Below are 25,102 nucleotides of genomic sequence, written 5' to 3' on the forward strand. Positions count from 1 at the left end.
AAATAAAGAAGTTACGATTTTTTTAAATTAACCACTTTTCAAGCGATGTAAATTAATTTTTTTCTCAAAATTTTTTTATATAAACGTATTAATAATTATACATGTTTCGAAAGAAGACATCTTCAGCTTTAATTTGAGATATAAATCAATTCTCCATCTTCATAAATAAAGAAGTTACGATTTTTTTAAATTAACCATTTTTCAATCGATGTAAAGTTATCTAATTAATTTTTTTCTCAAAATTTTTTTATATAAACATATTAATAATTATACATGTTTCGAAAGAAGACATCTTCAGCTTTAATTTGAGATATAAATCAATTCTCCATCTTCATAAATAAAGAAGTTACGATTTTTTTAAATTAACCACTTTTCAAGCGATGTAAATTAATTTTTTTCTCAAATTTTTTTTATATAAACGTATTAATAATTATACATGTTTCGAAAGAAGACATCTTCAGCTTCAATTTGAGATATAAATCAATTCTCCATCTTCATAAATAAAGAAGTTACGATTTTTTTAAATTAACCATTTTTCAATCGATGCAAAGTTATCTAATTAATTTTTTTCTCAAAATTTTTTATATAAACGTATTAATAATTATACATGTTTCGAAAGAAGACATCCTCAGCATTAATTTGAGATATAAATCAATTCTCCATCTTCATAAATAAAGAAGTTACGATTTTTTTTAAATTAACCACTTTTCAAGCGATGTAAATTAATTTTTTTCTCAAATTTTTTTTATATAAACGTATTAATAATTATACATGTTTCGAAAGAAGACATCTTCAGCTTCAATTTGAGATATAAATCAATTCTCCATCTTCATAAATAAAGAAGTTATGATTTTTTTTAAATTAACCACTTTTCAAGCGATCTAAATTAATGTTTTTCTCAAAATTTTTGTATATAAACGTATTAAACATTATACAGATTTCGAAAGAAGACATCTTCAGCTTTAATTTGAGATATAAATCAATTCTCCACCTTCATAAATAAAGAAGTTATGATTTTTTTAAATTAACATGGTTAAATGATGCCAAATCATCAAATTTAACTCCCAAAACTTATTTATCTCAATTTCTAGCAACTAATTGATAAAGAGTAACCCTATACACACAAATAGTTAACAATAAACAAATAATTTAGTAATTATATAGCATTAAAAACCTCTCACATCAATTATAGGTTAAATAAGACAACTTTACCTTAATATTTTCCTTTATAAAACGAAATCCGAATCCAAACTACAAAATAAGACTAAAAAACATAAATCTTATTCCCCCCTTTGCTTCTCCAAGTCACAAACATCCTTTTGCTGCCTCTTAAAAGCCTCCAAAAGCTGTTGGGTGGCACTTTTTGGTTCATTCAAAGGCACAGAAAGGTTTTCTTGGGGGAATTTAACCAAATTTAAACCCTCCTCTCTAAAAGTAAAGGGCGTCCATGGCCCTTGAATGGATGGGTGATCCGTATGCCACATTTTCCTCAATCGAAACCCTTCATGATTCCCAGATTGAGTTCGAAGCAAATTTAACCACTTCAAAACTTCCTCCTCGGTGTAATTTCGACAAGAAATGTGTTGTTTATCGCCGTTTACTACAAAATTAAGATTTAATTAGTATTTAACCAATTTTATGAGACAACAAATACAATATTCTGCTATAATAACTGGAGATCGATGTCTTCTTGGTTTTAAATAAACAACAACTCCTGGATTTGATTCAGCAAAGTTAATTAAACCTTTTTCGACGAAATCCCTTAAAAAATAATAATAAATTAGCTAAATTAGGACAAAAAATTGAAATAAATCTAACCTCATTCCTCGACTTGAACCGTTATTTTTACAAAACTTTAAAACCACTCTTTGAAGCTGACAAACGTATCTTCCAACCCCATTGTACCCCGGGGTGGTTAAAAACCCCGATTTTAAGAATAAATGGGTATTAGACATGATTTATTTCGAGGTTAGTTCGATGTTTTGGGGTTATGCGCAAGGTCCGTTTATGAACGTAGCCTCGCTGTCAATTGACATTTCTATATTCTTAATTATACAGTATATTTCACTTAAAAAGCAATATACGAAGATATTAAAAAGAAAAAATTAAATTGAATTAAATAAATATGAAAATATAAAGCGAAATATCCAATTTTATTATTGTTAGGATATCCAACTTGAACTTGACTCCGTTACCATGGTGATTAAGATCGCAATATGGTGCTTGTCAAAATTGAAATTGAATTTAAGTTTTTTTAATGAAAAATACATAATTAATTGGATTAAAAGGTTGTGTTTAATTTAAAATGGGTAAATGGATGAAATTATAAGCAAGGTAAGTGGATTAAATCAAAAAAAAATTTAATTTTGACATACTTGTCAACTTCATAAAAAATCCTATAAAATGAGTCCAAACTCGACATATTTAACTTTAATATTAATGGAAATACAATCACTTCCGGTTTGAAACGTCAACGTCAATTTTGACATATTTGTCATCTTTATTAAAAAACCTTTAAAATGAGTCCAAACACGACGCACTTATCTCGAAAAACAAAAAAGTTTGAATAAAAAAACGTTAAACCCGAAGTTGGCAACAATGAAGATAGCAATTTCATTCTTAAATATTAATACCAACCTTAATTTTTAATTTTTTTTTATCACATTTTTATTTTTGTGATAAATTTTGCGACATTTCATAAATATTAAGAATTTGTCAAAATGACATTGACATTTCAAACCGGAAGTTGCTTATATCTCTAGTAATATTGGAATTAAACATATCGTGTTTGGGCTCATTTTAAAGGATTTTTCACGACGATTACAAATATGTCAAAATTGACGTTGACGTTTCTAACCGGAAGTTGACCATAACTTCGTTAATATTGAAGATAAATATGTCGTGTTTGTACTCATTTTAAGCGATTTTTAATGAAGATCACAAATATGTCAAAATTGAGGTTGACATTTTAAATCTGAAGTTAGTTATCATATCATGGACAACTTCATAGTGTTCCTTCATGAATTCATTACAAGAATTTAGGGTTAAATAACTTAATTTTATTATTATATTCATAATCTTCATAAAAAATCCTTTAAAATGAGTCCAAACTCAACATATTTAACTTTAATATTAAAGGAAATACAATTACTTCCGGTTTGAAACGTCAACGTCAATTTTGACATATTTGTCATCTTCATTAAAAAACCTTTAAAATGAGTCCAAACACGACCCACTTATCTCGAAAAACAAAAAAGTTTGAATAAAAAAACGTCAAACCCGAAGTTGGCAACAATGAAGATAGCAATTTAATTATTAAATATTAATACCAACCTTAATTTTTAATTTTTTTTATCGCATTTTTATTTTTGTGATAAATTTTGCGACATTTTATAAACATTAAGAATTTGTCAAAATGACATTGACATTTCAAACCGGAAATTGCTTATATCTCGAGTAATATTGGAATTAAACGTGTCATGTTTGGGGTCATTTTAAAGGATTTTTCATTTCGATTACGAATATGTCAAAATTGACGTTGACGTTTCTAACCGGAAGTTGACCATAACTTCGTTAATATTGAAGATAAATATGTCGTGTTTGTACTCATTTTAAAGGATTTTTAATGAAGATTACAAATATGTCAAAATTGAGGTTGACATTTTAAATCTGAAGTTAGTTATCACATTAAAACGAGTCCAAACATGACGCATTTATCTCAAAAAATCAAAAACTTCGAACTTTCAATTTTTAATTTTGACATATTTGTCAACTTCATAAAAAATCCTTTAAAATGAGTCCAAACTCGACATGTTTAACTTTAATATTAATGGAAATACAATCACTTCCGGTTTGAAACGTCAACGTCAATTTTGACATATTTGTCATCTTCATTAAAAAACGTTTAAAATGAGTCCAAACACGACGCACTTATCTCGAAAAATAAAAAAGTTTCAATAAAAAAACGTTAAACCCGAAGTTGGCAACAATGAAGATAGCAATTTAATTATTAAATATTAATACCAACCTTAATTTTTAATTTTTTTTATCATATTTTTATTTTTGTGATAAATTTTGCGACATTTCATAAAAATTAAGAATGTCAAAATGACATTGACATTTCAAACCGGAAATTGCTTATATCTCGAGTAATATTGGAATTAAATGTGTCATGTTTGGGCTCATTTTAAAGGATTTTTCACGACGATTACAAATATGTCAAAATTGACATTGACGTTTCTAACCGGAAGTTGACCATAACTTCGTTAATTTTGAAGATAAATATGTCGTGTTTGTACTCATTTTAAACGATTTTTAATGAGGATTACAAATATGTCACAATTGAGGTTGACATTTTAAATCTGGAGTTAGTTATCATATCATGGACAACTTCATGGTGTTCCTTCATGATGCATTATTTATTAAAAATCCTTTAAAATGAGTCCAAACATGACGAATTTATCTCAAAAAACTTTCAACTTTTAATTTTGACATATTTGTCAACTTCATAAAAAATCCTTTAAAATGAGTCCAAACTCGACATATTTAACTTTAATATTAACGGAAATACAATCACTTCCGGTTTGAAACGTCAACGTCAATTTTGACATATTTGTCATCTTCATTAAAAACCCTTTAAAATGAGTCCAAACACGACGCACTTATCTCAAAAAACAAAAAAGTTTGAATAAAAAAGCGTTAAACCCGAAGTTGGCAACAATGAAGATATCAATTTAATTTTTAAATAGTAATACCAACCTTAATTTTTAATTTTTTTTATTGCATTTTTATTTTTGTGATAAATTTTGCGACATTTCATAAAAATTAAGAATTTGTCAAAATGACATTGACGTTTCAAACCGGAAGTTGCTTATATCTCGAGTAATATTGGAACTAAACCTATCATGTTTGGGCTCATTTTAAAGGATTTTTCGCGATAATTACAAATATATCAAAATTGACATTGACGTTTCTAACCGGAAGTTGACCATAACTTCGTTAATATTGAAGATAAATATGTCGTGTTTGTACTCATTTTAAAGGATTTTTAATGAAGATTACAAATATGTCAGTGGGGAATTACAATTTTGAAATAAAATACAAAAAGTCCTCGTTTCCTGTTCGTAACGCTTGGGTTATGAACCGTACAGGAAAAGAATGCGCCTTTGTTGCTTTGTTACCTTGTTCTAAATTAAATAATGAGACTTTTATTGTAGTGGCATTCGCGTTCCAGTTGGTGTTTAATCGAAATTCGATTCTATTTCCGTTTTTTTGTTATTTTATTCTTTTTACGGTCGTTTTGATATTGATTCTTCTTCGCTAGGTAACGTGTACTGAAACACGCAATTAGGGTTTTTATTATTTATAATGGAATATTAGTGGGCTACGTAGCGTTTGACCGATCATTTTCCTGGAAAAGAAAATGTCGTGCCAGTTGGTATCGATCATTTTGCGGTTTCAACCACATAAAAGATTTATTATAGTTTTAAATGAAATTATAATCTTAAATGTAATATTTTTGAATGACCTATTTTCTATTAATTGAAATAATGTGCAGTTACTTTTGAGTAGCCCGATAGATGGTCTTTTTCTTCTTAGGATCTTATCCAAGTCATTCCTAAAAGTCAGAATGAAGGCAGTAATTTTAATAAAATTGAAGGAAGCAAAAAGAGAGCAAAAGAACTAATTTGAAACTTGATTTTGACAATTTTTGACAGTGTTTAATATATTACCAGTTGTATCCAGTCTTCTGGAAGTATTTAGTAATCTTTCCAAGCAGCATTTTGTTATCTGCAAGTAATAAGGAGGCTTCTTAAGCAGTATCTAATCTTCTACAAATACTAATGAAGTCTTTCCAAGCAATATATAATCTTTTGCAAACACTAAGAAGCTGTCCTAAGCAGTATTTAGTCTTTTGCCAACACTAAGGAAGTATTTAAAAGCATTATATAGCCTTTGGAAGTAGTAAGGAATCTTTCTAAATAGTAAATAATCTTCTGCAAACATGAAATAGTCGTTTGCAAGCACTAAGAAGCTTTCCTAAGCAGTATTTAGTCTTTTGCCAACACTTAGGAAGTATTTAGAAGCACTATGTAGCCTTTGGAAGTAGTAAGGAATCTTTCTAAGTAGTAAATAATCTTCTGCAAACAGGAAATAGTCTTTTGCAAGAACTAAGAAGCTTTCCTAAGCAGTATTTAGTCTTTTGCCAACACTAAGGAAGTATTTAAAAGCACTATGTAGCCTTTGGAAGTAGTAAGGAATCTTTCTAAGTAGTAAATAATCTTCTGTAACAGGAAATAGTCTTTTGCAAGCACTAAGAAGCTTTCCTAAGCAGTATATAGTCTTTTGCCAATACTAAGGAAGTATTTAAAAGCACTATGTAGCATTTGGAAGTAGTAAGGAGTCTTTCTAAGTAGTAAATAATCTTCTGCAAACAGGAAATAGTCTTTTGCAAACACCAAGAAGCCTTCCCAAGCAGCATCTAATCTTTTGCAAGCACTAAGAAGCTTTCCTAAGCAGTATTTAGTATTTTGCCAACACTAAGGAAGTATTTAAAAGCACTATGTAGCCTTTGGAAGCAGTAAGGAGTCTTTCTAAGTAGTAAATAATCTTCTGCAAACAGGAAATAGTCTTTTTCAAGCACTAAGAAGCCATCCCAAGCAGTATCCAATCTTTTGCAAGCACTAAGAAGCTTTCCTAAGCAGTATTTAGTACATTTAAAGCAGAAAGTAATATTTAGAAGCACTATCTAGCACTTTGGAAGCACTAAAAAGCCTTCCCAAGCAGCATCTAATCTTTTGCAAGCACTAAGAAGCTTTCCTAAGCAGTATTTAGTATTTTGCCAACACTAAGGAAGTATTTAAAAGCACTATGTAGCCTTTGGAAGCAGTAAGGAGTCTTTCTAAGTAGTAAATAATCTTCTGCAAACAGGAAATAGTCTTTTTCAAGCACTAAGAAGCCATCCCAAGCAGTATCCAATCTTTTGCAAGCACTAAGAAGCTTTCCTAAGCAGTATTTAGTACATTTAAAGCAGAAAGTAATATTTAGAAGCACTATCTAGCACTTTGGAAGCACTAAAAAGCCTTTCCCAAGCAGCATCTAATCTTTTGCAAGCACTAAGAAGCTGTCCTAAGCAGTATCTAGTCTTTTGCCAACACTAAGGAAGTATTTAAAAGCACTGTGTACCCTTTGGAAGTAGTAAGGAGTCTTTCTAAGTAGTAAATAATCTTCTGCAAACAGGAAATAGTCTTTTGCAAGCACTAAGAAGTCTTCCCAAGCAGCATCTAATCTTTTGCAAGCATTAAGAAGCTTTTCTGAGCAGTATTTAGTACTATTCCCGTAGAAAGGAATATTTAGAAGCACTATCTAGCACTTTGGAAGCACTGAGAAGCCTTCCAAAGCAGCATCTAATCTTTTGCAAGCACTAAGAAGCTGTCTTAAGCAGTATTTAGTCTTTTACCAACACTAAGGAGGTATTTAAAACCACTATGTAGCCTTTGGAAGCACTAAGGAGTCTTTCTAAGCAGTAAATAATCTTCTGCAAACAGGAAATAGTCTTTTGCAAGCACTAAGAAGCCTTCCCAAGCAGCATCTAATCTTTTGAAAGCACTAAGAAGCTTTCCTAAGCAGCATTTAGTACTTTTCCAGTAAAAACGAATATTTAGAAGCACTATCTAGCACTTTGGAAGCACTAAAAAGCCTTCCAAAGCAGCATCTAATCTTTTGCAAGCACTAAGAAGCTTTCCTAAGCAGTATTTAGTCTTTTGCCAACACTAAGGAAGAATTTAAAAGTACTATGTAGCATTTGGAACTAGTAAGGAGTCTTTCTAAGTAGTAAATAATTTTCTGCAAACAGAAAACAGTCTTTTGCAAGCACTAAGAAGCCTTCCCAAGCAGTATCTAATCTTTTGCAAGCAATAAGAAGCTTTCCTAAGCAGTATTTAGTCTTTTGCCAACACTAAGGAAGTATTTAAAAGCACTATGTAGCCTTTGGAAGTAGTAAGGAGTCTTTCTAAGCAGTAAATAATCTTCTGCAAACAAGAAATAATCTTTTGCAAGCACTAAAAAGCCTTCCCAAGCAGCATCTCATCTTTTGCAAGCACTAAGAAGCTTTCCTAAGCAGTGTTTAGTACTTTTCCAGTAGAAAGGAATATTTAGAAGCACTATCTAGCACTTTGGAAGCACTAAAAAGCCTTCCAAAGCAGCATCTAATCTTCTGCAAGCACTAAGAAGCTGTCCTAAGCAGTATTTAGTCTTTTGCCAACACTAAGGAAGTATTTAAAAGCACTATGTAGCCTTTGGAAGCACTAAGGAGTCTTTCTAAGTAGTAAATAATCTTCTGCAAATATTAATAAGTCTTCCCAAGCAGTATTTAGTCCTTTTCCAGTAGTAAAGAAGTATTTAGACATGGTATCAACCCTTCCAGAAATAGTAAGTTCTTCTTTTCGGCCATCTTGAATCTCACAAATATTCAATTTCATTAAAAAAACTAAGATTTTCGTCAAAATCTGAAAATTTTGATCTAATTTGATGCGCCACATCCCATGTTTATCATAAATTCACTTTTGGAAGCATAAATGACACGAATAATTGGTGTTTTGTTTTCGGCCATCTTGATTTTGTAAAAACAAGGATATCTTGGGGGTTGTAACACTTAGATATGTCGAGTTTGGACTCATTTTGAACGTTTCTTCATTATCTATCGTAATATTTATGTTTCATTTGTTTTTGGAGATCTTGGATTTTATTAAAAAAAAAATCAAAATTAAAATAAATTGAAAATAATGACGTGGTGAAGCATTTTCGAATTTTTCTCGATTTCTATGCATCTGAGAGTAAAAGTATAAAAGAGCGATATTGTTAAGTATGAAATTTGCTACAACTTTTGTATTAAAACTTTTTTTCTAAAACGTTCCGAATTTCTCATTCATCCTCTACGAACAAGATGCAAAACCACGATTTCATCTAATTGGCATCTTTTCGAATTTTTCTCGATTTCCATGCATCTGAGAGTAAAAGTGTAAAAGAGCAATATTGTTAAGAATGAAATTTGCTACAACTTTTATACTAAAACTTTTTTTCTACAACGTTCCGAATTTCTGATTCGTCCTCTACGAACAAGATGTAAAACCACGATTTCATGTAATTGTCACCTTTTCGAATTTTTCTCGATTTCTATGCATCTGAGAGTAAAACTGTAAAAGAGCAATATTGTTAAGAATGAAATTTGCTACAACTTTTGTATTAAAACTTTTTTTCTAAAACGTTCCGAATTTCTGATTCATCCTATACGAACAAGATGCAAAACCACAATTTCATCTAATCGTCACCTTTTCGAATATTTCTCGATTTCTACGCATCTGAAGGTAAAGGTGTAAAAGAGCAATATTGTTAAGAATGAAATTTGCTACAACTTTTGTATTAAAACTTTTTTTCTAAACCGTTCCGAATTTCTCATTCATTCTTTACGAACAAGATGCAAAACCACGATTTCATCTAATTGTCACCTTTTCGAATTTTTCTCAATTTCTGTGCATCTGAGAGTAAACGTGTAAAAGAGCAATATTGTTAAGAATGAAATTTGCTACAACTTTTGTATTAAAGCTTTTTTTCTAAAACGTTCCGAATTTCTGATTCATCCTATACGAACAAGATGCAAAACCACAATTTCATCTAATCGTCACCTTTTCGAATATTTCTCGATTTCTATGCATCTGAAGGTAAAGGTGTAAAAGAGCAATATTGTTAAGAATGAAATTTGCTACAACTTTTGTATTAAAACTTTTTTTCTAAACCGTTCCGAATTTCTCATTCATTCTTTACGAACAAGATGCAAAACCACGATTTCATCTAATTGTCACCTTTTCGAATTTTTCTCAATTTCTGTGCATCTGAGAGTAAACGTGTAAAAGAGCAATATTGTTAAGAATTAAATTTGCTACAACTTTTGTATTAAAACTTTTTTTCTAAAACGTTCCGAATTTCTCATTCATCCTCTACGAACAAGATGCAAAACCACGATTTCACCTAATTGTCACCTGTTCGATTTTTTCTCGATTTCTATGCATCTGAGAGTAAAAGTGTAAAAGAGCAATATTGTTAAGAATGAAATTTGCTACAACTTTTGTATTAAAACTTTTTTTCTAAACCGTTCCGAATTTCTCATTCATTCTTTACGAACAAGATGCAAAACCACGATTTCATCTAATTGTCACCTTTTCGAATTTTTCTCGATTTCTGTGCATCTGAGAGTAAACGTGTAAAAGAGCGATATTGTTAAGAATGAAATTTGCTACAGCTTTTGTATTAAAACTTTTTTCCTAAAACGTTCCGAATTTCTCATTCCTCCTATACGAACAAGATGCAAAACCACGATTTCATCTAATTGTCACCTTTTCGAATTTTTCTCGATTTCTATGCATCTGAGAGTAAAAGTGTAAAAGAGCAATATTGTTAAGAATGAAATTTGCTACAACTTTTCTATTAAAACTTTTTTTCTAAAACGTTACGAATTTCTCATTCATCCTCTACGAACAAGATGCAAAACCACGATTTCATCTAATTGTCACCTTTTCGAATTTTTCTCGATTTCTACGTATCTGAGAGTAAAAGTGTAAAAGAGCAATATTGTTAAGAATGAAATTTGCTACAACTTTTGTATTAAAACACTTTTTTCTAAAACGTTCCGAATTTCTCATTCCTCCTCTACGAGCAAGATGCAAAACCACGATTTTATCCAATTGTCACCTTTTCGAATTTTTCTCGATTTCTACGTATCTGAGAGTAAAAGTGTAAAAGAGCAATATTGTTAAGAATGAAATTTGCTACAGCTTTTGTATTAAAACTTCTTTTCTAACACGTTCCGAATTTCTCATTCATCCTCTACTAACAAGATGCAAAATCACGATTTCATCTAATTGTCACCTTTTCGAATTTTCCTCGATTTCTATGCATCTGAGAGTAAAAATGTAAAAGAGCGATATTGTTAAGAATGAAATTTGCTACAACTTTTGTATTAAAACTTTTTTTCTAAAACGTTCCGAATTTCTCATTCATCCCCTACTAACAAGATGCAAAATCACGATTTCATCTAATTGTCACCTTTTCGAATTTTCCTCGATTTCTATGCATCTGAGAGTAAAAATGTAAAAGAGCGATATTGTTAAGAATGAAATTTGCTACAACTTTTGTATTAAAACTTTTTTTCTAAAACGTTCCGAATTTCTCATTCATCCCCTACTAACAAGATGCAAAATCACGATTTCATCTAATTGTCAGCTTTTCAAATTTTTCTCGATTTCTATGCATCTCAGAGTAAAAGTGTAAAAGAGCAATATTGTTAAGAATGAAATTTGCTACAACTTTTGTATTAAAACTTTTTTTCTAAAACGTCCCGAATTTCTCATTCATCCCCTACTAACAAGATGCAAAATCACGATTTCATCTAATTGTCACCTTTTCGAATTTTCCTCGATTTCTATGCATCTGAGAGTAAAAATGTAAAAGAGCGATATTGTTAAGAATGAAATTTGCTACAACTTTTGTATTAAAACTTTTTTTCTAAAACGTTCCGAATTTCTCATTCCTCCTATACGAACAAGATGCAAAACTACGATTTCATCTAATTGTCACCTTTTCGAATTTTTCTCGATTTCTATGCATCTCAGAGTAAAAGTGTAAAAGAGCGATATTGTTAGTAATTAAATTTGCTACAACTTTTGTATTAAAACTTTTTTTCTAAAACGTTCCGAATTTCTGATTCGTCCTATACGAACAAGATGCAAAACCACGATTTCATCTAATTGAATTTCGAATTTTTCTCTATTTCTATGCATCTGAGAGCAAAAGTGTAGTTTCGTAATAAGTCTAATAGGCAACAAAATAAAACTTAACTTTTCATTTATAGTTTTTGATAACAATTCAACCCATTTATTCCCTATTCTGAACCAGTACGTAGCAATTTCGTGGGAATTTACGAGCACGTACCCACCAACACTAGATATTTCCTGCAATTTTAAAGAGGAAACGCGCTAGGGGCACGTTATAAACCATCCAAATGGGTCGTACCGCAAGTGAAATCGTTAAACTTTCAGTTGCGGTTTTATACCAATCGGTCTCTTCCACATACAAAACAAAAACTTTATAACGAACTTAATATTCCATCCGTACCACACTACTTTTCTATTTTTCATTCTTTTTTTTTGTTAAAAATCGAACAAAATGATTTGTAAGAAACCCCTTTAGGGAATTAGAAGCCGTGTAAACATCAGTTTCAATCGAAACACTTACACAATGTAAACATCGGGTGATTTTGGAAAGATGTGAGGAGAAAAAAGAGAAAATAAGAAAAGAATGGGAAAGTGGGGAAGGAGAAGTTTTGACGTCGATTCGAAAAGGACCAAAAGAAAAGTCGAAACCGGAAAAGCTCGGATAGGTTTGTGTTTCCCATGGGAAATCGCTTGGCAAGTTTGAAATTTATCTCCAGCTCTCCGACACCACAACGTTCTTGTTGTTGTTCTATCGCGCTCTAACGTTGTCTAGTTCTTGTAGGAACGACCGACAGCGTTCACTTTTATCTCGATATGTTCCGTGTTTATTCGTAAATACGTAAATATCCCATCCCTTTAGAGCTTTTCGGTAAGTGCTTTGGTGGAAGGATGCATGAGAAATTCGGAACGTTTTAGAAAAAAAGTTTTGGTATAAAAGTTGTAGCAAATTTCATTCTTAACAAAATCACTCTTTTACACTTTTACTCTCAGATGCATAGAAACCGAGAAAAATTCGAAATTTGATAAAATCGTGGTTTTGCATCTTGCTCGTAGAGGACGAATCAGAAATTCGGAACGTTTTAGAAAAAAAATTTTAATACAAAAGTTGTAGCAAATTTCATTCTTAACAATATTGCTCTTTTACATTTTTACTCTCAGATGCGTAGAAATCGGGAAAAATTCTAAAAGGTGACAATTAGATGAAATCGTGATTTTGCAGCTTGTTCGTAGAGGAGGAATGAGAAATTCGGAACGTTTTAGAAAAAAAGTTTTGGTATAAAAGTTGTAGCAAATTTCATTCTTAACAATATTGCTCTTTTACACTTTTACTCTCAGATGCATAGAAATCGAGAGAAATTCGAAAGTTGATAAAATCGTGGTTTTGCATCTTGCTTGTAGAGGAGGAATCAGAAATTCGGAACGATTTAGAAAAAAACTTTAAATACAAAAGTTGTAGCAAATTTCATTCTTAACAATACTGCTCTTTTACATTTTTACTCTCAGATGCATAAAAATCGAGAAAAATTCAAAAAGGTGACAATTAGATGAAATCGTGGTTTTGCATCTTGTTCGTAGAGGATGAATGAGAAATTCGGAACGTTTTAGAAAAAAAGTTTTAATACAAAAGTTGTAGCAAATTTCATTCTTAACAATATCGCTCTTTTACACTTTTACTCTCAGATGCATAGAAATCGAGAAAAATTCGAAAAGGTGACAATTGGATAAAATCGTGGTTTTGCATCTTGCTCGTAGAGGAGGAATGAGAAATTCGGAACGTTTTAGAAAAAAAGTTTTGGTATAAAAGTTGTAGTAAATTTCATCCTTAACAATGTTGCTATTTTACACTTTTACTCTCAGATGCATAGAAATCGAGAAAAATTCGAAAAGGTGACAATTAGATGAAATCGTGGTTTTGCATCTTGTTGGTAGAGGAAGAATGAGAAATTCGAAACGTTTTAGAAAAAAAGTTTTAATATAAAAGTTGTAGCAAATTTCATTCTTAACAATACTGCTCTGTTACACTTTTACTCTCAGATGCATAGAAATCGAGAAAAATTCGAAAAGGTGACAATTAGATGAAATCGTGGTTTTGCATTTTGTTCGTAGAGGATGAATGAGAAATTAGGAACGTTTTAGAAAAAAAGTTTTAATACAAAAGTTGTAGCAAATTTCATTCTTAACAATATCGCTCTTTTACACTTTTACTCTCAGATGCATAGAAATCGAGAAAAATTCGAAAAGGTGACAATTGGATAAAATCGTGGTTTTGCATCTTGCTCGTAGAGGAGGAATGAGAAATTCGGAACGTTTTAGAAAAAAAGTTTTGGTATAAAAGTTGTAGTAAATTTCATCCTTAACAATGTTGCTATTTTACACTTTTACTCTCAGATGCATAGAAATCGAGAAAAATTCGAAAAGGTGACAATTAGATGAAATCGTGGTTTTGCATCTTGTTCGTATAGGACGAATCAGAAATTCGGAATGTTTTAGAAAAAAAGTTTTAATACAAAAGTTGTAGCAAATTTCATTCTTAACAATATTGCTCTTTTACACTTTTATTCTCAGAAGCATAGAAATCGAGAAAAATTCGAAAAGGTGACAATTAGATGAAATCGTGGTTTTGCATCTTGTTCGTAGAGAATGAATGAGAAATTCGGAACGTTTTAGAAAAAAAGTTTTAATACAAAAGTTGTAGCAAATTTCATTCTTAACAATATCGCTCTTTTACACTTTTACTCTCAGATGCATAGAAATCGAGAGAAATTCGAAAAGGTGACAATTGGATAAAATCGTGGTTTTGCATCTTGCTCGTAGAGGAGGAATGAGAAATTCCGAACGTTTTAGAAAAAAAGTTTTGGTATAAAAGTTGTAGTAAATTTCATCCTTAACAATATTGCTATTTTACACTTTTACTCTCAGATGCATAGAAATCGAGAAAAATTCGAAAAGGTGACAATTAGATGAAATCGTGGTTTTGCATCTTGTTCGTAGAGGATGAATGAGAAATTCGGAACGTTTTAGAAAAAAAGTTTTGATACAAAAGTTGTAGCAAATTTCATTCTTAACAATATCGCTCTTTTACACTTTTACTCTCAGATGCATAGAAATCGAGAAAAATTCGAAAAGGTGACAATTGGATAAAATCGTGGTTTTGCATCTTGTTCGTATAGGACGAATCAGAAATTCGGAACGTTTTAGAAAAAAAGTTTTAATACAAAAGTTGTAGCAAATTTCATTCTTAATAATATTACTCTTTTACACTTTTATTCTCAGAAGCATAGAAATCGAGAAAAATTCGAAAAGGTGACAATTAGATGAAATAGTGGTTTTACATCTTGTTCGTATAGGACGAATCAGAAATGCGGAACGCTTTAGAAAAAAGTTTTAATACAAAAGTTGTAGCAAATTTCATTCTTAACAATATTGCTCTTTTACACTTTTACTCTCAGATGCATAGAAATCGAGAAAAATTCGAAAAGGTGACAATTAGATGAAATCGTGGTTTTACATCTTGTTCGTAGAGGATGAATGAGAAATTCGGAACGTTTTAGAAAAAAAGTTTTAATACAAAAGTTGTAGCAAATTTCATTCTTAACAATATCGCTCTTTTACACTTTTACTCTCAGATGCATAGAAATCGAGAAAAATTCGAAAAGGTGACAATTGGATAAAATCGTGGTTTTGCATCTTGCTCGTAGAGGAGGAATGAGAAATTCGGAACGTTTTAGAAAAAAAGTTTTGGTATAAAAGTTGTAGTAAATTTCATCCTTAACAATGTTGCTATTTTACACTTTTACTCTCAGATGCATAGAAATCGAGAAAAATTCGAAAAGGTGACAATTAGATGAAATCGTGGTTTTGCATCTTGTTGGTAGAGGAAGAATGAGAAATTCGAAACGTTTTAGAAAAAAAGTTTTAATATAAAAGTTGTAGCAAATTTCATTCTTAACAATACTGCTCTGTTACACTTTTACTCTCAGATGCATAGAAATCGAGAAAAATTCGAAAAGGTGACAATTAGATGAAATCGTGGTTTTGCATTTTGTTCGTAGAGGATGAATGAGAAATTAGGAACGTTTTAGAAAAAAAGTTTTAATACAAAAGTTGTAGCAAATTTCATTCTTAACAATATCGCTCTTTTACACTTTTACTCTCAGATGCATAGAAATCGAGAAAAATTCGAAAAGGTGACAATTGGATAAAATCGTGGTTTTGCATCTTGCTCGTAGAGGAGGAATGAGAAATTCGGAACGTTTTAGAAAAAAAGTTTTGGTATAAAAGTTGTAGTAAATTTCATCCTTAACAATGTTGCTATTTTACACTTTTACTCTCAGATGCATAGAAATCGAGAAAAATTCGAAAAGGTGACAATTAGATGAAATCGTGGTTTTGCATCTTGTTCGTATAGGACGAATCAGAAATTCGGAATGTTTTAGAAAAAAAGTTTTAATACAAAAGTTGTAGCAAATTTCATTCTTAACAATATTGCTCTTTTACACTTTTATTCTCAGAAGCATAGAAATCGAGAAAAATTCGAAAAGGTGACAATTAGATGAAATCGTGGTTTTGCATCTTGTTCGTAGAGAATGAATGAGAAATTCGGAACGTTTTAGAAAAAAAGTTTTAATACAAAAGTTGTAGCAAATTTCATTCTTAACAATATCGCTCTTTTACACTTTTACTCTCAGATGCATAGAAATCGAGAGAAATTCGAAAAGGTGACAATTGGATAAAATCGTGGTTTTGCATCTTGCTCGTAGAGGAGGAATGAGAAATTCCGAACGTTTTAGAAAAAAAGTTTTGGTATAAAAGTTGTAGTAAATTTCATCCTTAACAATATTGCTATTTTACACTTTTACTCTCAGATGCATAGAAATCGAGAAAAATTCGAAAAGGTGACAATTAGATGAAATCGTGGTTTTGCATCTTGTTCGTAGAGGATGAATGAGAAATTCGGAACGTTTTAGAAAAAAAGTTTTGATACAAAAGTTGTAGCAAATTTCATTCTTAACAATATCGCTCTTTTACACTTTTACTCTCAGATGCATAGAAATCGAGAAAAATTCGAAAAGGTGACAATTGGATAAAATCGTGGTTTTGCATCTTGTTCGTATAGGACGAATCAGAAATTCGGAACGTTTTAGAAAAAAAGTTTTAATACAAAAGTTGTAGCAAATTTCATTCTTAATAATATTACTCTTTTACACTTTTATTCTCAGAAGCATAGAAATCGAGAAAAATTCGAAAAGGTGACAATTAGATGAAATAGTGGTTTTACATCTTGTTCGTATAGGACGAATCAGAAATGCGGAACGCTTTAGAAAAAAGTTTTAATACAAAAGTTGTAGCAAATTTCATTCTTAACAATATTGCTCTTTTACACTTTTACTCTCAGATGCATAGAAATCGAGAAAAATTCGAAAAGGTGACAATTAGATGAAATCGTGGTTTTACATCTTGTTCGTAGAGGATGAATCAGAAATTCGGAACGTTTTAGAAAAAAAGTTTTAATACAAAAGTTGTAGCAAATTTCATCCTTAACAATATTGCTATTTTACACTTTTACTCTCAGATGCATAGAAATCGAGAAAATTTCGAAAAGGTGACAATTAGATGGTTCTCTGGATTTTGATGTATTCTGAAAGAATTGGCTCCTTATAGTAGCTGTATAGTTTCGGATTATATCTTGTTCTCTATAATAGAGAGTCTAGAAGTGGTAATATATAGAATCTATATATTACTCCCAAATATTGGGCCTTCAATCCTTCTCAGGCGCTTCATCTCAAAGACGTTTATGCTTCTTGCTAATTAATGGTATCGTTCGGTATTCGGAGCATGTTACAAAAAAATGTTTAGAACAAAAGTTGTAGCAAATTTTATCCTTAACAATATAGCCCTTTTACGCTTTTACTCTCAGATGCATAGAAATCGAGAAACATTGAAAAATGTGAAAATTAGATGAATTCGTGGCATTCTAGGAATTCGCTAAGAATTCGGAGCATGTTACAAAAAAACTTTTAGAACAAAAGTTGTAGCAAATTTTATCCTTAACAATATTGCTCTTTTACACTTTTGCTCTAAGATACATAGATATCGAGAAAAATGCGAAAATATGAAAATTAGATGAATTCGTACAATGCTAGGAATTTGCTAGGAATTCGGAGCATGTTACAAAAAAATTATTAGAACAAAAGTTGTAGCAAATTTTATACTTAGCAATATTGCTCTCTTGTACTTTTGCTCTTATATACATAGCTATTGAGAAAAATACGAAATTATGATAATTTGATGAAATTCGTTGTTTTCAAAGTAGGTCATGGTGACACTTGAAAATCGAAGCTTGCCACAAAAAAACTTTTAGAACAAAAGTTGTAGCAAATTTTATACTTAGCAATATAGCTCTCTTGTACTTTTGCTCTCATATGCATAGATATTGAGAAAAGTACGAAATTATGAAAATTTGATTAATTTCCTTGTTTTACCATAAGCTAGTGGTAACATTCGGAAATCGAAGCATGTTACAAAAAAACTTTTATAGCAATGGTTATAGCAAATTTTATACTTAGCAATATTGCTCTCTTGTGCTTTTGCTCTCAGATGCATAGGTATTGAGAAAAATACGAAATTATGAAAATTTGATGAATTTCGTTGTTTTACTAGATACTATGGTCACACTTGGGAATTGAAGCATATTACAAAAAAACATTTAGAACAATAGTTGTAGCAAATTTTATTCTTAGCAATATTGCTCTCTCGTACTTTTGCTCGCAGATGCATAGATATCGAGAAAAATGCGAAAATATGAAAATTAGACGAATTCGTGTTTTTGGACTCCGTCTTTTTTTGACCAAGTCTAGTAGCATGATGAATATTTTGAAAAATATCGTTATCTGTCTGCAAATGTTGAGTGTACTATACAATTTATTTAAATTTTTTTTATAAAATCCAAAGTGTCCAAAAACAAATGGTACAAATGTCCTTTTTGCACAATATCTATGTTTCCAAGCTTCGTAGAGCAAAAACAAAAGAGAGCGATATTGTAGAAGATTAAATTTGCTATAACTTTTATTAATACATGATTTCGATGCGGTTTATATTTTTTGATTTATCTGGTATGATCGTAACATCTCGTTTTGCCAAAATCGGATTAATACTTTTTCCACAATATCTATGTTTCTAAGCCTCGTAGAGCAAAAATAAAAGAGGGCGATGTTGTAGAGGATTAAATTTGATATAACTTTTATTAATACATAATTTCGATGCGGGTTATATTTTCTGATTTCTATGGTATGATCTTAACACCTCGTTCTGCCAAAATCGGCTCAGTGAAATTACATGAACTATAAGCAAAGATATATTAAAATTCTTATGGGTCATGATTCTTAAGACACTTTACAATGTTTTTTGCCCATAACATTTTTTTCTATCATTCCCACATTTTGAGTTATAACCTATGCTTTAGTTGAGAACGTCAAATTTGAGACTTTGGTGATTCTAACAAAATTGCATGAATTATAAGCGAAGATCTTCTTATCGGAGTTATACCTTTATTTGAACAGTCTAAAAATTGTAACTTTTCAGTATTCTTCGACCCGGATTCTTACTCGGAATTATTACCCATACTCACGTAATGCCAAAATAAATGATAGAGCGTAACCCTAAAACAACTAAAACCCCGTAGCTGTCTGTCGTCGTGGTCGTCATTGTCGTAAAACGGAAAATTCTATTTCGGGGGGCTCGAATGTGTGCGCAAAAGAGACCCGATAATTAATGGGGAAACGCTGAGAACTCGAAAGTGGGTAATCTGCTTACAGGATCGGAACGTATCTAGTTGGGGAACCGTATGTGAATAATGTAACGACCACGAATAGCTTGACAGGGGCCAATTAACAGACTCACCTCAACGATTATGAATTTATCGCTTTTTGGTTTCGATGAGCATTTTGAAATTAATTTTTTTAGTTAGAACGCAATCGATATTTCGCCATCAGTATAAAATTTTCTACAACTTTAGTTCTAAAAGTTTTATTGTAAGACGCTTCAATTCCCAAGTGTGACTATAACATCTAGTAAAACAACGAAATTCATAAAATTTTCATAATTTCATACTTTTCTCAATATCTATCCATCTGAGAGTAAAAGTAGAAGAGAGCAATATTGCTAAGAATAAGATTTGCTACAACTATTGTTCTAAAAGTTTTTTTGTAAGACGCTTCAATTCCCAAGTGTGACCATACCATCCAGTAAAACAACGAAATTCATCAAATTTTCATAATTTCATACTTTTCTCAATATCTATGCATCGGAGAGCAAAAGTAGAAGAGAGCAATATTGCTAAGAATAAATTTTGCTACAACTATAGTTCTAAAAGTATTTTTGTAACATGCTTCGATTCCCGAATGTTACCATTAACTAATGGTACAAGGAAATTCATCAAATTTTCGTATTTTTCTCAATATCTATGCATCTGAGAGCAAATATACAAGAGAGTAATATTGTTAAGAATAAACTTTGCTACAACTATTGTTCTAAAAGTTTTTTTGTAAGACGCTTCAATTCTCAAATGTGACCATAACATCTAGTAAAACAACGAAATTCATTAAATTTTCATAATTTCATGCTTTTCTCAATATCTATGCATCTGAGAGCAAAAGTAGAAGAGAGCAATACTGCTAAGAATAAAATTTGCTACAACTTTAGTTCTAAAAGTTTTTTTGTAAGACGCTTGAATTCCCAAGTGTGACCATAATGCTTAGTAAAACAAGGAAATTCATCAAATTTTCATAATTTCGTATTTTTCTCAATATCTATGCATCTGAGAGCAAAACTAGAAGAGAGCAATATTGCTAAGAATAAAGTTTGCTACAACTATTGTTCTAAAAGTTTTTTTGTAACATGCTTCGATTCCCGAATGTTACCATTAGCTAATGGTAAAACAAGGACATTCATCAAATTTTCGTATTTTTCTCAATATCTATGCATCTGAGTGCAAATATACAAGAGAGCAATATTGTTAAGAATAAAATTTGCTACAACTATTGTTCTAAAAGTTTTTTTGTAAGACGCTTCAATTCTCAAGTGTGACCATAATGTTTAGTAAAACGAGGAAATTCATCAAATTTTCGTATTTTTCTCAATATCTATGCATCTGAGAGCAAATATACAAGAGAGCAATATTGTTAAGAATAAGATTTGCTACAACTATTGTTCTAAAAGTTTTTTTGTAAGACGCTTCAATTCCCAAGTGGAACCATTAGCTAATGGTAAAGCAAGGACATTCATCAAATTTTCGTATTTTTCTCAATATCTATGCATCTGAGTGCAAATATACAAGAGAGCAATATTGCTAAGAATAAAATTTGTTACAACTTTAGTTCTAAAAGTATTTTTGTAACATGCTTCGATTCCCGAATGTTACCATTAGCTAATGGTAAAGCAAGGAAATTCATAAAATTTTCGTATTTTTCTCAATATCTATGCATCTGAGAGCAAATATACAAGAGAGCAATATTGTTAAGAATAAGATTTGCTACAACTATTGTTCTAAAAGTTTTTTTGTAAGACGCTTCAATTCCCAAGTGGAACCATAACATCTAGTAAAACAACGAAATTCATTAAATTTTCATAATTTCATACTTTTCTCAATATCTATGCATCTGAGAGCAAAAGTAGAAGAGAGCAATATTGCTAAGAATAAAATTTGCTACAACTTTAGTTCTAAAAGTATTTTTGTAACATGCTTCGATTCCCGAATGTTACCATTAGCTAATGGTAAAGCAAGGACATTCATCAAATTTTCGTATTTTTCTCAATATCTATGCATCTGAGTGCAAATATACAAGAGAGCAATATTGCTAAGAATAAAATTTGCTACAACTTTAGTTCTAAAAGTATTTTTGTAACATGCTTCGATTCCCGAATGTTACCATTAGCTAATGGTAAAGCAAGGAAATTCATCAAATTTTCGTATTTTTCTCAATATCTATGCATCTGAGAGCAAATATACAAGAGAGCAATATTGTTAAGAATAAGATTTGCTACAACTATTGTTCTAAAAGTTTTTTTGTAAGACGCTTCAATTCCCAAGTGGAACCATAACATCTAGTAAAACAAGGAAATTCATTAAATTTTCATAATTTCATACTTTTCTCAATATCTATGCATCTGAGAGCAAAAGTAGAAGAGAGCAATATTGCTAAGAATAAAATTTGCTACAACTTTAGTTCTAAAAGTATTTTTGTAACATGCTTCGATTCCCGAATGTTACCATTAGCTAATGGTAAAGCAAGGACATTCATCAAATTTTCGTATTTTTCTCAATATCTATGCATCTGAGTGGAAATATACAAGAGAGCAATATTGCTAAGAATAAAATTTGCTACAACTTTAATTCTAAAAGTATTTTTGTAACATGCTTCGATTCCCGAATGTTACCATTAGCTAATGGTAAAGCAAGGAAATTCATCAAATTTTCGTATTTTTCTCAATATCTATGCATCTGAGAGCAAATATACAAGAGAGCAATATTGTTAAGAATAAGATTTGCTACAACTATTGTTCTAAAAGTTTTTTTGTAAGACGCTTCAATTCCCAAGTGGAACCATAACATCTAGTAAAACAACGAAATTCATAAAATTTTCATAATTTCATACTTTTCTCAATATCTATGCATCTGAGAGCAAAAGTAGAAGAGAGCAATATTGCTAAGAATAAAATTTGCTACAACTTTAGTTCTAAAAGTATTTTTGTAACATGCTTCGATTCCCGAATGTTACCATTAGCTAATGGTAAAGCAAGGAAATTCATCAAATTTTCGTATTTTTCTCAATATCTATGCATCTGAGAGCAAATATACAAGAGAGCAATATTGTTAAGAATAAAATTTGCTACAACTATTGTTCTAAAAGTTTTTTTGTAAGACGCTTCAATTCCCAAGTGTGACCATTATCTAGTAAAACAAGGAAATTCATCAAATTTTCATAATTTCGTATTTTTCTCAATATCTATGCATCTGAGAGCAAAAGTGGAAGAGAGCAATATTGCTAAGTATAAAATTTGTTACATCTTTTGTTTTGAAACAAATTTTTTTAGTTGGAAGGAAATCGATATTTCGCCGTCCTTCGTTTGGTTGGAGGGGCTCCATTCGACGTCGTTGGGGGAACTTTCCCGCTCCACCATTCTATATTTAATAATAAATATGCTCGTCTAGAAAATTGGCCTCTACCCGGTGGCACAAACTCCTCCGATCATTTCTTATTAATCCATCCTCGATCGATCCCTCTTCCGGGTCTTTCTTCTTCTTCCTCCTCCTCACACCCGTAGAGTCTGATGTATCGACGAACGAATTTTCCAATAAGTACGCGACTCATGTCATTACGTGTCCATGGGAGCGTGTTTATTAAAGATTAACGATTATCGATCGGTTTTCCGGGCTTTGGTGCCGGTGTGGCACCCCCTCCGAGGGGGGAGAGGGCAACGTTGGGTCACGCAAAGGGAACTGGAGCGGCGCCGTACACCTGCCCAGTTTATGTATATAAAAGTCCCATGGTAACAACACACGTAAGCGATACCATCCACCATCGCCGTGTTCGTTCGCTTTTAAGTCAATACTCAACCGAGGGGGAGCCCCCACTTGTTCTTTAGAAAAACTAGAACCCACAGGGTTAGTTAATATTTTATGTTATAGGGGCGATTCGACTTTGAAACACCTTGGAGTTAACTAAAACGTTCCAAATTCCAATAATTTCTCGATATTTAGACATCTAAGATCAGAAGTGCAAAAATCATAAATTTTTTTAAAAGACAGCGTTAAGAATACGATATTGGTAAGGACCGGAAAATTTTAACCTAATTTGATGTATCATAACCTATATTTGTCATAAAAAGCGAAAATGACACAAATAATTAGTGTTTTGTTTTCGGCCATCTTGATTTTATAGAAACAGAGATGTCTTTGGGGTTGTAACACTTAGATATGTCGAGTTTGGACTCATTTTGAACGTTTCTTCATTATCTATCGTAATATTTGTATATCATTTGTTGATTTTATAAAGAAATTTAAATAAATTGGTGATATTTTCGTATTTTTCTCGATATCTATGCATCTGAGAGCAAAAGTGTAAAAGAGCAATATTGTTAAGAATAGAATTTGCTACAAATTTTGTTCTAAAAGTTTTTTTGTAACATGCTTCAATTCCCAAGTGTGACCATTATCTAGTAAAACAACGAAATTCATCAAATTTTCATAATTTCCTACTTTTCTCAATATCTATGCATCTGAGAGAAAAAGTAGAAGAGAGCAATATTACCAAGTATAAAATTTGCTACAACTTTTGTTCTAAAAGTTTTTTTGTAATATGCTCCGATATCCAAGTGTTATCATTAACTGCTTTGAAAACAACGAAGTTCTCATAATTTCGTATTTTTCTCAATATCTATGCATCTGAGAGCAAAAGTAGAAGAGAGTAATATTGCTAAGTATAAAATTTGCTACAACTTTTGTTCTAAAAATTTTTTTGTGGCAAGCTCCGATATCTAAGTGTCACCATGACCTACTTTGAAAATAACGAAATTCATCAAATTTTCATAATTTCGTATTTTTCTCAATATCTATGTATATAAGAACAAAAGTACAAGAGAGCAATATTGCTAAGAATAAAATTTGCTACAACTTTTGTTCTAAAAGTTTTTTTATAATATGCTCCGATATCCAATTGTTACCATGACCTACTTTGAAAACAACGAAATTCATCAAATTTTCATAATTTCATACTTTTCTCAATATCTATGTATCTGAGAGCAAAAGTACAAGAGAGCAATATTACTAAGTATAAAATTTGCTACAACTATTGTTCTAAAAGTTGTTTTGTAAGACGCTTCAATTTCCGAATGTTACCATTATCTGGTAAAATAACGAAATTCATCAAATTTTCATAATTTCATACTTTTCTCAATATCTTTGCATCTGAGAGCAAAAGTACAAGAGAGCAATATAGCTAAGTATAAAATTTGCTACAACTATTGTTCTAAAAGTTTTTTTGTAAGACGCTTCAATTCCCGAATGTTACCATTATCTGGTAAAATAACGAAATTCATCAAATTTTCATAATTTCATACTTTTCTCAATATCTATGCATCTGAGAGCAAAAGTACAAGAGAGCAATATTGCTAAGTATAAAATTTACTACAACTTTTGTTCTAAAAGTTTTTTTGTAAGACGCTTCAATTCCTAAGTGTGACCATTATCTAGTAAAACAACGAAATTCATCAAATTTTCATAATTTCATACTTTTCTCAATATCTATGCATCTGAGAGCAAAAGTACAAGAGAGTAA

The 25,102-nt window shown here is 30.9% G+C and overlaps 1 protein-coding gene across 1 annotated transcript; it reads right to left on the bottom strand.

The window, feature by feature from the left end:
• Window positions 1–1,207: 1,207 nt before the first annotated feature.
• Window positions 1,208–2,022, bottom strand: LOC111416041 (mitochondrial ribosomal protein L43). Its single transcript, XM_023047984.2, has 3 exons — window positions 1,819–2,022; window positions 1,655–1,761; window positions 1,208–1,600 (listed from the first exon to the last, which is right to left on the bottom strand). Exons 1-3 carry the CDS (start codon window positions 1,953–1,955, stop codon window positions 1,281–1,283), a joined length of 564 nt encoding a protein of 187 aa, XP_022903752.1. The 5' UTR covers window positions 1,956–2,022; the 3' UTR covers window positions 1,208–1,280.
• Between the last annotated feature and the right edge of the window lie 23,080 nt (window positions 2,023–25,102).

Source organism: Onthophagus taurus, chromosome 10 (assembly GCF_036711975.1).
Source record: "Onthophagus taurus isolate NC chromosome 10, IU_Otau_3.0, whole genome shotgun sequence".
In the NCBI taxonomy this organism is placed as follows: Eukaryota; Metazoa; Arthropoda; class Insecta; order Coleoptera; family Scarabaeidae; genus Onthophagus; species Onthophagus taurus.